At 41.3% G+C, this 18,764-nt stretch overlaps 1 protein-coding gene across 1 annotated transcript; it reads right to left on the bottom strand.

The window, feature by feature from the left end:
• Nucleotides 1-262: 262 nt before the first annotated feature.
• On the bottom strand, nucleotides 263-15,729 carry inavab (innate immunity activator b). Its single transcript, XM_018758708.2, has 10 exons — nucleotides 15,611-15,729; nucleotides 12,905-13,404; nucleotides 11,624-11,757; nucleotides 10,199-10,321; nucleotides 9,736-9,967; nucleotides 9,167-9,220; nucleotides 8,772-9,018; nucleotides 7,938-8,102; nucleotides 6,188-6,908; nucleotides 263-2,244 (listed from the first exon to the last, which is right to left on the bottom strand). The coding sequence occupies exons 2-10, from the start codon at nucleotides 12,957-12,959 to the stop codon at nucleotides 2,152-2,154; spliced, it is 1,824 nt and encodes a 607-aa protein (XP_018614224.1). The 5' UTR covers nucleotides 12,960-13,404; nucleotides 15,611-15,729; the 3' UTR covers nucleotides 263-2,151.
• Between the last annotated feature and the right edge of the window lie 3,035 nt (nucleotides 15,730-18,764).

Here is an 18,764-nt window from a genome sequence, read left to right as displayed (position 1 = left end):
CAAGCAGGGTGTGCAGGTGTGGCTTCTTTATACCTCACTGCTCTGATTTCGGATAGGCGTGGACATTCGTGGCGAGGTCGTGGGCGTGACAGTCTGACTGAAAAGAACCAAATCTTTGCCCTACCTTGGGCTCATGAGCAGATCCACTGTAGACGCGCAATATTTTGATGTGCTTCACAAAGTAGTGCCCACTTGTTATTACAAACCATTGTATAGTAGGCTTTACATTCACCTTTATTCATTTAGCAGACACTTCTCTCCAATGCAATGTACATCTAATAGAAAATGCAATGTGCGCATTACTATAGCAGAAAGATACGGATGCATACGCATGATTAAGTGCAGTCTTTTTGTTTCTTTCCACCATATGAACCAATGTTCATCACAGAAGTAGCTGCATAAAACGTTATTAGAATATCCATGATTCCTCATCATCTTCCCAAGTCACAAGGTACACAGGGACATCAGTGAGTACATGGCATGACCATGGTTCAACTGTCACCATTAACACAAAAGCTCTAAAGTGAGTGTCTTGCAGGTGAAGCACACATTGTTTCTGTGACACTTCTGGAAATTGAATTTCACAGATTTCTACTGGCTATCAACTAACGTGATATAAAAATGTACTTGCCAATATCTGTTTCTACCATCTTATGTGAACAGTTATTTTCTTAGTTCTAATAGTAAATTAGGAGAGGAGGCGATCAAAAGTCACATGTAATTTCTTTGGTGTGCAAGGCAAGCTAATATGCCACTGTCAAATGTGAAAAAGTAATTGCCTTATTACTTTGTTAAACAATTAGGCCTGATATGTGCCTGCTTGCATCAAGAGGATCTTAAACCCTTATCCTGTAATCCCCAGATGACAAAATACAAGTGCTCTGACACCCACTGAAAAAAAAATTAAAGTTTAAACGTTCATAACATATGCAGACAGGAAATTTCATGGAATATTGACTAAGAAACAAAGCCATATTAATTACAAAATATACGTTTAAAGTTCTGTGAGTTATCGTATCTTGTGCTACAGTTCCACTTTTTAATCAATGCTCACAAGAATTCAGTTCTTTACGCAGAAACAGCTCAACAATGCTAACCCAGAAACTAACCATTAACAAACATATTGATACTAACAAGATCTGTTGTCCATTACTTTGTATGCTGAAGCTGCAGAATTTACAGTTTAGCATAGTGACTACTTTGTGTGAAGAATTAGAACTCAGACTGTGTTTGGGCCTGAGGAGTTTAATCAAACTCTCCAACGAAAGGAAGTTACATGCAGAAACATTACATTACGCTGGGGAGCTTTACAGTAGACTAACCTGCATGAGGGGTACAGCACTCATCTGCTTTCCTGGGCTTCTGTATTTCTCTGCCATTACTCTAATAGATATTGAACATTTAAACATACCCATGTAATGAACATACTTGACAAAAGTAGAAATACCAATTTTCATCTATGTTTAAACTTTAAAAAACATAAAATGGCCAGTAAAAGTTTTAAAAATAAGCATCCATATTAAATGTAATTTCTTTCACAGTATTTTTATAGGCACATAGCCTTTTATAGTGATCCCCTACAGACAGTGGATTCTGGTTATTTGGGACATATCGGGACTAGGACACTTTGGGCCAATTAAGCAGCAGCATCAGTTATCATATCTGTTAAAAAGTTATAAAACAAAAGACAAACTACCATTTACTGCACAACAAAAATACTTGGGATTTTATTTGGTGAAATAAGAATTAGCTAGTGTGAAATCTCTGTGTGCCCTCTTTGTAAGGGTCTGAAGTTCTACAAAATCAAAAGTCAGTTTTTCTAAAAAAAAACTGCAACTCTGAATACACCCGGTAATTACCGAGTGATTCAGCCCACATGCCAAATAGCCACGGTGTCCCAAAAAAGAAGAAAATTCAGGTTGTTTAGTCAATTTGTTTTCATACATCAAGATTCGTCCCAGCTAAACAGTTGGCCCAATTAACTAGAATCTACAGTGTGTTCATGCGTGTATATGTTGTAAAAACTGTAGTTGGTGTTTTATGGCTGGGGTGACATTCATAGTGTTTGAGGACAGTATCAGTAGAAGTCCAGCAGCACAGTTTGCAGTACAGAGCCTTGTTATGCACATTCCAGAAGAAAAGCCCCTTAGTCTATACTTGGCTAATAACTTCAGAATCCTCCTCTTCAAACCACTGCACCAGTGTTCCATCTAGTGCTCTCTGGAATACTCTTCTATGGGGGACCTAGGGAGGAGAGACAAGTGAGGGCAGAAAGCGCTATTGGCAAGTTCAAAGACCCATGAAAACAGCAAATTACTCACCCCGCAGCTAAAAACCTGCTGATCTGGGATACTGCCCCTCGTGAGCCTTTATAGTGCTGTAAAGTTTCTCCCTGAGTATGTCAGAGGACTTAAAATGTATATATGGACAATTTAATTCACCCTGAAGGAAACTGCACAGTGGAATTAGTTGGTTTGCAGCTTATGTCACACATGTCGAACTCAAGCAGAGAGAATTTTTCCTATAAAGGCCATGTCATGGGCCCACCTTGGCATGACTGACCAGGGTCCTTTCAGTAATGTCCACATCACTTACTCATGTTCCTGAGATGCTGTGAACACCAGAGATGAGAAACACAGAAAAAAATGACATTCTTTTTCATTCTGTGCCATGACAAACTACTGTTTGTTGGCTGAGGGTTTCCACATCCCACATAATGTGCTCACTTCTCATGCCCTCCCTTTCACCTCCCATTTTTGTGTTCTGACAGGACAACCAACTGCACTGGGCAACTCCCTACCTGTAATACACATTGCTGCTCCTGAGGAAGAGAATACCTTAAAACTTCTTTAATTATAACACATATGGTGGGTCCACAAATTAAAATTTTCAAATAAAAAATTTTTGCTGGTAGAAACTTTGAGAAGTATTTAGTATTTAGTATTTACTTTTCCTAAACAGAGCTAGCAGACCAACTCACATGCCAACGCTTCAGCCGACGTGCTAAAAATACAGATCACAAATAGCAAGTGCTACTTTATGTTTTTTAAACACCCTGCTGTAGTGCTGGCCAGGTTATTTGCTGTGCTTTCTTGTATACAATGTGTCATAAATATCCAGTCAGGAGAATGGGTACAGAGATGGACTGTGTGCCAGCCTGGTCTCCACAAGCTGCTCAGCAAGAGCAAGTGAAAGAGTCTATCACTCTGTGTCTGAAAAGCTATGCTGCTGCAACTCAGCTATCATGCTGATGACATTTAAATTTATCCATTTAGCAGATGGATTTCTTCAAAGCAACTTACATATCAGAGTAAACAAAAGTGCATTTCAAAACTGAGATAAAGATACAGACACACAATTCTCAAAGCAGTCAATTTGTTAGACCCCCCCCCCCTCCTATTTTTTCCATAACAAGTAGATGCATACCTGTTTATGAGTCTCTGGGCCACATTTAACTAACAAAATTTGAGTAACAAACCAATTCCGTGTTTCAGTTAAGTAAGGGACTCGCTGTACTTCATTACATCACCATCCTCACACACTACATCTACGCACGGCCAGTAACTGGAGGACAGAATTTGACAACACAAGCATCAAACACACACCTGCCAATCATTCATATATACCGTAGGTATGATTACTACTCCTCACCCTGCCTCCTGATAAGTTCAGTCTCTTACTAAGTGTCACAAGAATGGTAAAGTGGTTGGAACCCGGAGCTCCGCAACTGAACATCTTGAGTGCAATGATCTTGCCTCCAATACACCGAAAAAATGGAAAAAAAAAAAAACATACCTCATCATCTCATTCTTTCTTCCTGCATGCCACGTTTTGAATCTCTCTCTCCCAAAGTGTGAGTGTGAATTGTTCCAGAATCTGAGCACTAGTGGGACCCTGGCAATGTACCATATGTGGATTGAATCCACTATAGTTTTGCCTTTGCCCTTGAATAAGGTCCTAAATTTCATTATCTGTTTGTGTTGTGATTCATTGCAAAATGATTAAGAATGCAAAAGTGAATATGTATACATGTATGTATATTGCATTGAGTGTGTATTCCCAGTAAAGCAATCGCTAATGCACTGTATATGTATGCAATGGCTCAGGGTTTGAACTCACACTGAATGTTTTCCACCATCAGTGACAGACCCTCTGTCACAATATGGATCAAATACACCTTCCTTTCAAATATTACAATAAAATGAAACGAAACAGGCTTTATGCCAAGAACTATTTTACTGAACACTACATCAATAATCACAGGGCACCCAGTAATAATAAATCATAGCCCTACATCTGTTTACTAATACTTCTGAAGTATTTGAACAGTGAGTCATGGTTTACCAAAAACATTCCACCTGCTGGTCCAGAATTCTAATTTTTAAACAGAGAAAATGGAGACTGTAGTTCTCCTTTAGTCGTTTGCAATGTTCTCTGCATTTGTCTTGTAAATTTTTTATACACAACAGAGAAAGTTAAATTCAGCACACAAGATGTACAACAGTTGGATATATAGCAGAAACTGATCACTATGAGAGCGGTGCGGTGGCTCAGTGTAAGGTACCATGCAGTGTCTGGACTACATGATCACACAGATTTGATCCTAGCTTAGTGTGTGTTGGGTTTGCATGTTCTCCCTGTGTCTACACGGGTTTCCTCCAAGTCCAAAAAATAAGCAGGACTTGTGTTTGACCTGCTACAGGTTTCCCATGCATCTCCCATGGCTTCCAGCAGCAGCCCGTATCATGTTCAACACTCTGGTTACAGGCATCCCTCTTTCACTCAGAACTGCTGAATCCTTCTTAAAACTCACAAAGAGTCTTAAAGTACATCTCTTTCAGACCCACTTCCTGCCTGATCTCCCATATGTTCCATAAACTTTCCCCATATTTGTTTTAGAAAAAAAACTCAACTCCCTATCAATTATTCAAGCAACTACTTGTGTAATGTATGCTGGCAAAAATGATGGTATTTGACTAACTGACTGTACTTTGAGAACTGTGTGTCTGTTGATGGAATGCACCTTTCTTTATTGTGAGTTGTACATCACTTTGGAGAAGAACAACTGGTAAAGAAGCATATGTAAATGTAAGGTGAATTAGTGATTAAATATAATAGCAATTGTGTAAGTCAGTGTGTGGCTACCTAATAATGGACTAGCATTCTGTTTGGGGAGTACCTTGCGTAGCCTAGCAATGTTTCAGGAATAGGCTTCAGACTGCCACGACCCTGTGGCAGCATGAGTAATTATTGATAGCTAGAAGACCATGTTGTAAAACATCAGCGAATCTGCGGTTATCAAGAAATCCAGGGTGTTATGGACCATAACAAACCCCATCCTGGTAAGTAACTAACAACAGTCTGCTTTAATACGGTCTTGTGATAAAAGGTTATCTTGTGACTCAGAGGGAAGTGGTTCAGCAGAAGGTTTCGTAACTTGAAGGTTACAGGTTCAAGTCCCAGGAGGAGTCAAGACTAGCATACCTGAGTAATTCCTAGTCTTATAGCCCTGGCCATAAGTCTGAGCTATGGTATAAAGTACAATATCAGCTGTCACCACTGCATGAACGCTTCATATCATCTGATTTGAAAAACTGCTGCACTCTGTGCTTCCAAGATGAGGGCTCACAAGGCAAGTAAACAGCTAGAAGAGAAGGACCTTTTAGAAGGAAACTGTATATAGCTACGTAACAGATCCAGCAAATCAGCAGCCAGCAGAAACTTTCCCACAGATAAGCAGGGTGTTGTGTAAAATAACTTGTGATCTGTGTCATGCTAGAGCCACTGAATGAAACACAATTTATGAGCAATAATATTGTATAAACCTTATTATGTTGGCATTTTACATGGTGAGCAGCTCTCTATTCTCCACCCAGTAAGTAAACCATTACAGAAGTGTCTGTGCTGAGTTGTTAGACAGTCTACTCTACTGCCAGAAGGAGGACTTGTATGACACATTATTATGAGCATGTTCATTCTTACTCCCCAGGCATGTCTTAGCTCCTCCTTGTCATCTTTCTGTATAGAAACATCACCACTATTCACCCTTTGTATACCCAGCTTTGCTACAAAGTACACAATTCAAATCAGTTTTCCTAATGTTGTGGGGGGGGGGGACAGACATTTTTAGAAAAAAACCTCTCAATATATATGAATTTTGTTACAACTCTCAGTAAGGGCTAATTACCTGTCCAGGGAGGCTGGGGATCTGGGACAGACGTGAGTGCTGACCTTGTGGGGTCCTCACACAGACTGCACCTTGTCGATCAAGAGATCGAGGTCGTGGGCTGCGGAACTGGTTCCGTTGATGCCAGGACCGAAGCTCGTCTGACACCACCTCCCGGGACAATCCTCTGCTGGAGTGGTGAGCTGGGTACTCCCTAAGTGAGGGTGCCCTGGCCAGTCTGGTATGAGAGGGGCGGGGCCGCAACAACCATTGCTGGGGTTCCGCTTCATACCAGCACTCATACCGGCTGGGGGGTACCAAAAGGTGTGGAGGGGCCCGGTGCTGTCGTCCCATGTCCATCTCAATTTCATAGCCTACTCCTTCTTCTGTGATCCCTCTATAAAAGCTGGGTGTGGACTCATACTGAGAAATCTTGTAAAAGCTGGGACCAGTGACAGCCAAGGGCCCATTGTGGGAGCTGCCATAATGGTGCACGTGTTGAAGTGGACTTGTGTGGGGCTCCTCGCCCATGGCCTCCTGGCAGGGCAAGCTGGAGAAGGATGACACAGAGTACTCAGAGCCACTGTCTTCAGAGCCAGACTGGTATAACACAGGAGCTAGGCTTGACCGCTGAAGTTGGTATTCTGATATAGGTAAAGCAAAATCAGCCATCCTCCTGTGCGCCTGCAGAGCATGTCCTCGGTTGTGATCCTGTTCATGGTAAGGTGTGCAGCTGGAAATTCTGCCAGAATAACACAACAAATCAAAGTAAAACATCAGTAATATCCACCATTTTTTAAACAAACAAAAAACTAACACTCCGAGTAGTTACAGTCCGAGTCCCTACAAATTAATAGATATTCAGTTATAGCAAGCAAGTTACCCAACATTATAGACTCACTTTAAATTTTCATAGTGTCATATACATAGACTGATATACAGTGAGAAGCACAAATGCTGTGTAGGTGAAGTAAAATTGGTAATTTTGTTGCATACTCATGAGATCTGAATTTCAGATCAAACATGAAATTTAAAGTACAGAATGTCAGCTTTCAGCTCTGGGTAATGTTTTTCATACACCCTAAACCATGCTCAAACAACACCATTTTTACCCCAATTTACACACACACACACACGGCCACAGTGAGCTGGAGCCTAACACAGCAACACAGGGCGCAAGGCTGGAGGGGGAGGGGACACACCCAGGACGGGACGCCAGTCCATCGCAAGGCACCCCACACAGGACTCAAACCCCAGACCCACTGGAGAGCAGGACCCGGTCCAACCCACTGTGCCACCGCACCCCCTTGCAATTACAAACATCCATCACCAATTTGTCCTAATAGTTATGCTCAGCTGATATTGGGGGGTACCAAACACAAGAAATGACACTGGTCCAGTCTGATAAAGGATATTTGAAGAAGAACATTACCCTGACCATACTTCAGCCTTAAATTCACCCTTTAATCTGGAATACAAGTTTCTCAAGAATGCAACAAAACTAATATTACTTCACTGACTCGATACACTTCCCACTGTATCTGTAAACAAATTTTTCAGTTAGTTATTCACCATCTACAAACCATGTGCTTTTGACAAGCAACTAAATTTATAAGCTATTAAACTGATGTTCATATATTAAAAATCACCCTGCATTCTATTAAACAGGTTGTTTACCCGCATATATTTTAATGAAACAAATAACCATCTGGAACAAAAGCAGTGAGCTGGGGTGGTAGCACAAAAGTAAAATGCAGTTGGGATAACAGACCTGAGAGAGTGCTGCCGCCGGATGTGCAGGTCTGGAGTGGAGGGAGCACTGTTGGACTGGGTATGCCGCAAGGCCAGGTTCTTCACAGGAGTAAACTGGAATGGGACAGCTGTATCACCGAACCAAGGGTCCGCTGGGGTTGACACAGGGGTCACTACTGGACTACTAAACAATAAAACAGTGCAAAGCAAGGATGACCTTCCATACACATAACACAAATGTGACTAACAAAATGTGCAGACAGCCTCCTCTTTAATGTGAAATCCAGATTGCTACTATAATTTTGCCAGACATCTTATTCTAAAGATGTAGAAAAATCTGTCTCCAGCAAAAAAGTAAGTATAAATATAAATTTACTAAATATTTCAGACTGTGATTTTCAAAGGTAAATCCTATATACAATATCAGCTTGTAAAGTAAGACGTGAGTTAATAATGGGAGGTCCGCACTCCTGTTACAAAACAGAATAGTCATGGCAATCCCTTAAATTTAGAATGTTTCCAGTATTTAATAAAGCAACAACATGAAACAGACTGTGGTAACGTTTAGAGTAAGCGCTCACATAAGTATTTCAGTTAAAGGTGTGGTCTTGCAACGTAAGCAAAATCAAATGTTAAAATGCAATTTCAGTAGATAAACTTGCCATAATGACTTTTTCATGCTATTATTGCTGAGGCAGTCTTCAATCCCAAATGTGAATATTAAAGACCTAAGAAGCCACATTTTAAAAATCTTACATTTCTCAACAATAGTCTCTTGAGGAACAATATTCTAAAAGTACAGCATTCTATCTCCTTGATGTAAAGTCATTTATTTTTCTGTGGTTGCACATACCATGATAAACTACTGCTGTTCGAGTGGGCTTTCTTGGATTTCTCGTATGGCTGGTCTAGACTGGACTCCTTCCAGGGGGTGTTCTGAATAGGACTGCGCTCATATGGTAGGGGGATGTGGTGGTTTGGTGTTAGCCCTTCCAATGTCTGTGGTGGGGCCAACCGTGGGCTTTCTTGCACAGTTTTAGGAGGTTCTTTCTGTAGAGAGGGCTCTAGCATAAGATGGGTTGATGCTCCAGTCGGCTCCTCTGGGAAAAAAAAAAAAAAAAAAAAAAAACTGTTGCTGCTGAATTCCATGTTGCTGTATGCATCAAATAGCTGGATAATCCATCTCCTTAGGGATTTTACAAGATTATTTTCAAAGATTTTTTTTTGATGAGACAATATAATTCTCACCCTCATCTTGCGCAGCACCATCTGATAAGGAGCTGTCATCTGAAGTTGCTGGATCTGCAAAAGTGAATGAAACACTGCCGTAACAGAACCAAAATCAGTTCATCATCACATGACCAGACTAATGGGGAGACTTCCATCATGCAACTGACTGGTCATTTTAGCACAGCATTTTTTTTCGTGTGCTTTTCTTGACACATGCAAAAAGACGTATAACCCTAAGCCTAAGATTAGCAGCACATAAAGCATCTTGTACAGGCATGACAACGATTAAGGTCTGAATTTCCAAAATAACGATTATGTAACAATTATGCATTTCCAATTTTATGCATTGAGAGTTCTATACTTGAAAATCACTTGATCAAATAATGACAAAATTTTTTTATTAGTGCATCACTTTGCTGACTTTGTCACATTTTTATCTCTGGAAACTAACACTGTAACATCTGGTCATTCCACAATCTGGTGATCCGGGGTCTGGTCATGTGCGGATGAACTGAATTCCTGTGCAGGCCCACCTCAAAACTGCCTGCATTGATTGTGCTTCAATCACAACATTAGAGGGCACGTACTTCTCTGTGCAGGCAGGCTTACAAGCCGGGGTGATGTGCGGACATGTTGGAGGCGAAGCCGGAACACAGCCTCCTGGATCTCTTTCATTTTCTTCTCCTGAAGCTTACACTGCTGCAGCCGACTTCGGCGTACTTGTTTACTCAGATGCTCTTCCACGGAGAGCCGCCGGGCTGCCTCAAAAATCTGTGTCTGCAAGGCTAAGTCTGCCTCCAGAGCACGCAACTCTGAGTCCTGTGGAGAGAGGGCCAAGCAGGTAAATGTAGAATAAACTTAAAGAAATTTCTGCTTAAAATGAGCCAACTTATTAATTGCCTTAGTGTACATCGTGCAACTAAGTGTATCCCCAAACCCAAAACCTACTGAGCAAAATTTTCTGTGCATCCAAGTCATGCCTGCATAGTAATAGATACATCATCTCTTGTGATATTTTCTTTGTCAAAATGATGGAACAACATTCTGTACCTCTCCATCCTGTCGTAAGCTGTCCTCATCAAGCTTGAAGGCTGCTCCAATACGTTGGCGTATCCGTGGGGCCTTTTCTCCAGGTAGCAGTGGGTAATCTGAAGAAAGCTGTCCAGTGAGCTCCTGTACCAAGCAAGCCACATCTTATTACCTTATATTCATGTGGCAGCTTGTAGCATAACAGAACTGCTGCCTTTGGACCCAAAGGGTGTGGGTTCAATTCCCACCTGTAGCTGTAGTAACCCTGAGCAAGACATTTACCCTGAATTGCTCCTGTTGAAAAAAAATTACCCAGCTGTATAAACGGGGAGAGGGGTGTGGTGGTGCAGTGGGTTTGGCCTGTGTCTGCTTTCTGGTGGGTCTGTGGTTTGAGTGCTGCTTGGGGTGCCTTGCCACAGACTATTGCCCTGTCCTGGGTGTGTCCCCTCCCCCTCCAGCCTTGTGTCCTGTGTTGCCAGGCCAGGCTCTGGCTTGCCATGACCCCCAAGTGGGACAAGCAGTTTAAGAAAATGTGTGTGTGTGTGTGTGTGTGTGTGTGTGTGTGTGTATAAACAGGTAAATAATTGTAAGTTGTTTTGGAGAAAAGCCTCAGCTAAATGAATAAATGCAAATCCAAAGCACCTTCACTGTTATCCATTTATAAAACTGAATATCTTTCCAGGAGCAATCTGTACCTTCCTTCAGAATCAAAAAAAATCTTCTGAAAAAAGTACTTTGTTAAACAGCCTTTAACCTGCTTCCGACATCGCAGCAGACACAGGGATCGAGGAAAGAGTCCTTCTCAAGCTCTGATAAAAGTCTTCGACCCACATCTCAAACATTAGTCCACAAGTGAAAAGAACTTAGAATGTGGTATTGACAAGGGTGACAAATGGCGTACTTCCAGTATGTTTACCAGGACTGTGAATTTTCACAAGCTTAAACAAGCATGAGATCCTTATCAGAAACTTGGACGATTTATCCTTCTCAATCCCCATGACAAGTCTTACAGGTATTGAGGAGAGTTGAAACAACATGTCAGGACACAACTGTGCCAGAATGGTTTCTGTTGTGCAACATTACTGCTGTGTTTCAGCTTCATCTTTGCTTTTTTTCTTGTCTCTACACATTGGTAAAACTTTTTCCCCACAGTTTAACCCCTCCCTTTACCACTGGAGCACAATTTCATCACCACTTACTCCTGCTGCTTGCTGACAAGCTCTGGCAGGCAGGATACACCCATGTCGACACAAAAGTAAGATCAGGTTTGGCGATGTGATATTTTGCTCAGCAGCTGTTTTACAGCTTTTATGGAAAACTGGTCCCTACACAATGAAGGGGGATGATACTATGTTTTGATGAAGTTAGAACTACCCTCTGAGTGCAGACTAGATGCCCACAAGTAGTATTAATAGAGCCCAGAGTATTGGTGGGAAGTGGACTTACCGCCTCTCGAATGCATAGCTTCTTCAACTCCAGCAGACACAACTCCAAACGGTCTTGTAGGGACTGCTGCTTTAGCTTCACAGCCCTTGTGTGTGTGGCTATATCCTTCACATTTGACTTGAGGCTGTCTGGGCCTGGGACATAGGAAGCATGCACTTCAACAGGTTGGCTCCAGCCAGGTGGAGGTATATCAGACATGGCATCATCACGCAAGACCATTTGATATTTTGTTTCTATAGCTTAGCAATGTATAGTGATCTGAATATCACCACCACAGCTACAAAACCAAAACGAAGTTTTAATTTAAAGTTAGGAAAAATAAAAAAAAAAAAACTAAAGAGATCATAGTGCTTGCTAAGCAAATTAAACACAAGCACAGTCTCAATAAGGGTTTCTACAGGTGAAAAGTCTTGTTCACCCTTCTACATACTCTTCCCCAGCATATGTATCAGAAGTGATTTTTGAGCGCTTAGATATTTGCTCTAATTCACTATCAAAGAAACAACAGAAAGTCACTGCACCAAAACCAGAGATGCCTGTCCTATAAGTCACGTGATGTCAGAGGAGTTTGGTCAGTAAATAGCATCTATATCTATGCTGGCCTAGACAGATATATGCTGAATGTGTCACAATAGCTTTCAGACAGCAGGAGAGGTGGGCCTCTGATTCTGGCTCCACAGAATGTGTCTTCTTAGTACAGGAAATCATTCTCTTCTCATAGTCTTCAAACATAATCAGTGTCGTGCATAACTGGTTGAGAACAATATGTAATGGACCCTCAGCATTGCTGTATAATTACACAAGTTCATTTCCAAGACCAGTCAATGCTGCAGGCAATCATTGCTATCTACAAGTCTCAGAGATCATCTTTTACACCCTTTTTCCAGCATTGGCAGATTTATGCCATTAGAGGTGCACCAGGGACTAACAAGGTGGCTGTCAGGGATATTAAGTGTGAAAACACTGTAGTCTAGACACATTATTTCAACCAGAAAGCTGCTATATGAAGAAAGCAGACTTTCCAGAAATTCACCTCCTATCAGACCTGTGTCAAACATATATTAGAAACTTAGTTGTTTCACATGTATAGTATCAAATATTTTAAAGGAAAAAAAAACATGAGTTTTATCACACAAAAGTATATATAAGTATGTATAACAAACAAAAGGCTGGCACAGAGATCAGTTCACATGGTAAATTTCATTTAGTGCTACTTTGAACTGGGATAAATTAGTGCTATGTTATGTTGATAAAAACAAAAAGTGAATGATGAATGCTTACTGGATTGTAAAATGATGCCGCTGTCAGTGTCACTTATCTCCTCTTTACTACCCATACCTTCGATTCAGGAGCTCTTGAAGTAAAAAAGGTAGGTAGGGATTATTGTCTGCTTTGAAGCTATCACTGTCAGACACGAGGACTGGACGCAGCCGAGCTTGTGGACCCAATTGCAGGTTGATCTTTAATCTCGTAGATCACGTTCAAGGGACAAGGCAAGATCAGAGTCAAGAACAGGCGTGGTTCTATCCAGGGGCAAACGTGGCAAGGCAGACAATCCAGACTTGGTGGTAAAACAGGGAACAGGCAAGGGTCAAAATACCAAGACAGGCAAGACACAAGTGCTGTGCAAAGCCACTGAGACTGCAAGGGCACAGGGCGATTACAAGAATCCACACCCAGGTGTGGACACAGAGCCTCTTTTATCCCTGGTCTTCTTGAGTGGCCGCAGAGGTCTCTGCTTTGCTTGTTCCCGGGGGCGTGACAATCACCTCCAAGATGCCCTAGAAACAGAAGAACTGCCATTTTTAAAAATCACTGTGCACATACATTTCAGTATTAATTTTGAAACTCCTTTCTATGAAGGTACATGTCTGCAAGTTATGTCATATACAAAAGTCCAAAATGTCAGAGAAAAAGGAACTCTGTCATGACTGAAGTTTTCCCCAAAACCATGGGGGCCATGAGATATAAAATTGCTCAGCAGGGCTATTTTTCTGAAATCTTTGCTAGCCACATGGCAACAAGACTCTATTGGTCTAGATTCTTTTATGTTTAGTAATTGTGCAAACAATATTCAGGCATCAAACAAATATCGTTTCAACACAGGAAATCTGAACAGTACACAACTCTCATAGGGAAATAAGAAGAAACCATATAATGAACTATGGATTATATCTTTATGCATTCTGAAAAAATCCTGTGTATTTGTGTTATCCTAGTGGTTACCATCTGTTGTCTTTTGTGATGGTATTTTTATTTAATATAAAACATGACAGAAGCAAGCAAGAAAGCCAACAGCCCAAAGCTGGCTTTACCACACCACTTACATTATGAACCAAAAAACCAGAAAAAAAAGTGTTTACACATACAACACATATTGTTAATAAACATATCAATCACAGCTGCACTGTTTCAGTGATCTCACTTCTACAATCTGCTTGAAATTCTTTAAAAAAATGTAAGACCTGGTGCCACCCTTACACACAGGAAGTTGCTTTAGGGACATCAGGGAAATAAACTGAGACCGCTTTGTAGTATTATTCCACCAAGCAAGTACTATACTTTTTCCCTGGCAGCAGTTCTTTGAAATAACTAACACAGCAAACACGTTTGCTACTTGCACTTTAACAGCTATGTGAAAGTCATCCTTTGTTAATATTTAACAGGTTCAAGCTGATCTAAACTTCATTCATACATACCATGGCTGATAAAATATAAAGAGTTGTGGGTCAGCTAAAATTCAAAGCACAAAAGCCTTTCAACTTTAAACAAGTAGCTACTCAGTCACAAGTTTATGACTTTGGTACTTTACATTTATTCACTTAGCAGATGCTTTGTCCAAAGCAACTTACAACAGACACTATGTAATGTTACTAGCTCACACCTTATTCACCAAGGTAACTATACTGCTAGATACACTACTTACAAGGGGTTACTCATCCATGCATCAGTGAAACATACTCACACTATGGGGGAACCTGAACAGCATGTCTTTGGACTGTGAGAGGAAACCCCCACAGACACAGAGAGAACATGCAAACTCCACACAGACTGAGCAGGGATCGAACCCACATTCTCTCACACCACCCAGGCGCTGTGAGACAGTAGTTAGTCATGCCACCACTTTTACACCATCCAAACCAAGAGACACAATATGAGGCGGAGCAGAGGAACATGACACATTCAGCACTATCCATTACGTCTCTCAGGCTTCCGGTCTCTCAAATAGTGCGCTTTGCTGGCTGCACACACACAATGATATCAGCATCACCTGCGTGAATCAGGATCAGAGTGTGCTTGGTCTACAGCCTAGACCTATCAGCAGCTAAAAGTGAGTGACGCAAGTGTGCCAAGGGTGTGTTTATCACTTGGGCCTTTATACCCAGAAACTGCACTCAAGATACCCGACAGATGGTATAATATGATACTGGACAATAACAGCAGAAAATTCTTAAAGCAGGCCAACAGCTAGGAATCATGTAATCAAAAAGAGAACACACAGTAAAAGCACAAATGTATACAATACATTGCACTTTTTCTGCAGTTTTCCAGGTAAATCATTGTTACCTAAACATTTTATTCCCTCCCCCACCAGTCAATCTTGAAAGGACTGTCAACTTTCCCAAAAATTCCCTCCTTCCTTTCTTCATTCAATCATTCATTCAGCAGTGGAGGAAAAAAAACAGCCAGTCACTGGGAGCAGCGGGGTGCATCAATCATTACCTCAAACACCACATTCCACACCCCCCCCGGCTTCAAACAATTGAACACTCGATCGGATACATTTCCCTCAATACAGTAATTCCTATACGCGGGTTACGTTGCTCCGGTGACATAATATAGTTAAAAGTAACTAACAAATTCTTTCAAACAGTCATTAGATATTGATAACAGAAAAATTAAAAAAAAAAAATGCCGCAGTTCAAGTCTAAAGTTTTTTAAAAGTTTAACCAACTTGAAGGATTTAAAAAAAATACATAGACATACCCGTCCGCGTTGCAGCACAGATGAGAGACACACGTGAGCGGCGCGTCGGCTATGCAGTCGCGGCACCACTGACTAACTCTCTGTGACTCGGGACCCGAAGAGAACACTTGAGGACGGACGAGAACTCGGCGCCTCCCGGTGACACTCACGGTGGGGGTGGAGCGAAAGAGAGAGCAGTTTACACAGGGTGGTGCCGCGGTCAAGGCGCGCGCATACCTGAGATCGCGCTCTTCCCCTCAGCTGTAACCGCGCGTTCGGGACGCAAACCTTCGAGCCCGTGTTTTCAACTGTCATTTCCCCATTCTGCTCCAAAATTGGTCAAATTTATGTTTGAACAACCAGATAAAATTAGCTTAAAAACTGCTGATTTTTTTTTCTTCTAACTTTATTAACTTAGAAGAATGTATTGTTAGAGCAACTGTTACCTTTTAAATAAAGTATTAATATAATAAAGTATATGATACACTACACAATAAAACCATTACAAAACTTTTTATGTGTAGTTGCATGAATTTAATAAGTAGCTGAATGCTGACTGCATGGGGGCACGGTGGTGCAGTGGCTTGGCTGGGTCCCACTTTCTGGTGGGTCCGGGATTGAGTCCCACTTGGTGTGCCTTGCAGCGGACTGGCGTTACGTCCTGGGTATCTCCCCTTCCCCTCCAGCTCCACGCGCTGTGTTGCCAGGTTAGGCTCCAGTTTGCCGGGACCAGTGGTGTCAGAGAGCGTGTGTGTGTGTGGATGTTGACCATGGCATTTAGGTTTTAACATGGTCAGTAAATTAAAAAAAACACATAAGACGTTTCATTTTAACACTTTTATTAACTTTGAGCCTGATTAAAACTAATACAAATGAAAATACATTCTCTCCACAAATCCCTATTCAATGCTGACTGTTAACTGGTTCATCCGATAAACATTGCATGACATGGAAGACACTCAGGAACCAGACAGTCAGGAACACCAGGCACAAGCTGTACACATTGTGGAAGCAAGTTGAACAAAGGCGATCCCAATCGCCTATTCTAACCCTACTCTCTCTCAGTGCCAGGTGGCTTTCACGCTGGAACAAAAACAGATTTTCGAAAACAGAACTGTGAAGAAAATGGCACTCACTCGCTTTCATGAACCACTTATCCTTGTCCGGGTCACGGCATGAATCAGGATCACTGAGCGCTAAGCCATGAAGAAAATGCAATTAATAAACAAACTGTAAAATGTTTATAGTTCTGAAAATTTGTAACTCAAATGTACATAACGAGCCAGCATATTTAATCTTAGCATTTTTTTTTTTTTTTTTTAACTCCAGCGTAGGTAACACCTACAGTGTCAACAACTCTCAAGACACATGCATTGATACTGCAACAGTTGCTGTGAAACTAATGATACCATTATAAAACATAACTATCGCTATTCATTATAATCACCTGTAGTTTAATGGCATTTGTTTCTTATACAAAGGCATACACCCTTCTCATGACAAAGAGTAGTGGCACAGTGCTGCAGCACCCGTATGTTCGGCCTCAGTCTGTGTGGAGTTTCCATGTTTTCCTCGTGTTTGCATGGGTATACTTAGGTTTCATCTCACAGAGCAAAGACGTCTTTCAATAGAACTGGTGACATTAAATTACCCTTTGCATCTGTGTGTGAGTGAGCAAATAAGTGTTTATTCGAGTGCCTTATGATGTCCTGTTCAGAGTCTGGTCTGCCTCATTCTCCCAAGAAAAGGCTTTGGATTACTGTGACCCTGCACTAGTAAAGCAGCTGCTGAAAAAGAGTGGATGGAAGAATGTAATAAATTTTCCAATTCTTATTTTCAATTTCAATTCAACATTATCAGGTGGAGTCAGGTTTAAAACAATCTAATTTTACCATATGTGTGGTCACCCTGTCTTGTTTGGAACACTCCCACATTCACTATAACCACACTGTAACACATACTATAACATCTGTTATGGGAGCTGCTCAGCCCAGCATTGTATAGGAGGGTTGTGAAATTGGCACAGCTCATCACTGTCTGTAAGCTTCCAAACATCCAGGACATCTACACAGCCAGATGCCTTAAGAAGGCCAGGGCTATCCTCAAGGACCCCAGTCATCCTGGTGACACACTATTTTCTCTCCTGCAATCCAATAAACGTTACCAATCAAAATCAAACAGACTGTGGGATAGCTTCTACCTCCAAGCTGTTAGAATCCTGAACAGTCAAGCAGCATCCAAATTCAACAACACATCTGGTTTTCGTTAGTGTATTTTAGTGTACCTAGTAGTGTAAGTCACCTTGGTGAAGAAGGTGTGTGGGCTGGTAACATTACACAGAGTTCACTGGCAGTCACTTTGGAAAAGAGCATCTAAATGAATAAATGTAATGTAAATGTTAGTTTTACTTAATTACTAGTTTTATTCAATTACTATTGTGTTGTATTTTGCAAATGTTTTTCATTTTTGTGTAATCTTAATGTATGTTGTTACTTTTTATATCCTCCCCCCATGAGCTTGCGGAAAAAGACATTTCATTCCCAGCAACCACTGCTGTACGCTGTATTGTTGTGGATTTGATAAATTAACCTTTGATTGATTGACCTACCCTTTTTCTTTCCATGAATTAATGCTGCATTTCACAACACAAATTCACTGAATTTCTAGTGGCTGTATTTCCATCAAAATTTCCATAAAAAGTGTGCCTAGTGTATGCTAGTTAATGAGCCCCTGACAGAATGTGGCAGTCCAGTCATAATCTTTTATGTCAGTAGGGCACTGGGAGAGGAGGGAACTGACAAATTATGTAACCGCAATAGAGGAAAATGCTGCTGGTGTGTTTCCCCACAAACCGCCAAGGTATGCAGCACCTGCTACTTTCCTACACAGCTTGTATTAGCTTCAAGTTTTCAAGTTTATTGTCAGAGGTACCAGTGATATCCTGAGCTGTTTTGACCACCCTCTGTAGGGCTTTCTTGTCCTGTATGGAGCAGCTTCCACACCAGGATGTAATACACCCTGTGAGAACAGACTCCACAGCATACCTGTAGAAAGTGGTGAGGACTAGTGGACATCCTGGCTTTCTTCAGACGCCTGAGGAAGTGGAGACGTTGATGGGCCTTTTTGATGGTTGATGTTGTCTGCTCAGTCCATATGAGTTTGGCAGTGAGAGTGA

The sequence above is a fragment of the Scleropages formosus genome, chromosome 2 (genome assembly GCF_900964775.1).
Source record: "Scleropages formosus chromosome 2, fSclFor1.1, whole genome shotgun sequence".
Taxonomy (NCBI): Eukaryota; Metazoa; Chordata; class Actinopteri; order Osteoglossiformes; family Osteoglossidae; genus Scleropages; species Scleropages formosus.
Note: the sequence above shows the minus strand (reverse complement) of the source record. Positions and strands in the feature narration are given on the sequence as shown.

Coding starts and splice junctions, on each gene's coding strand:
- inavab (XM_018758708.2), bottom strand. CDS start 12,959: ATGGGTAGTAAAGAGGAGATAAGTGACACTGACAGCGGCATCATTTTA. Junction 10,322..11,623: donor AGCTATGCATTCGAGAGGCG/GTAAGTCCACTT, acceptor TGCTTGGTACAG/GAGCTCACTGGACAGCTTTC. Junction 9,019..9,166: donor TGGTGCTGCGCAAGATGAGG/GTGAGAATTATA, acceptor TTTTTTTCCCAG/AGGAGCCGACTGGAGCATCA.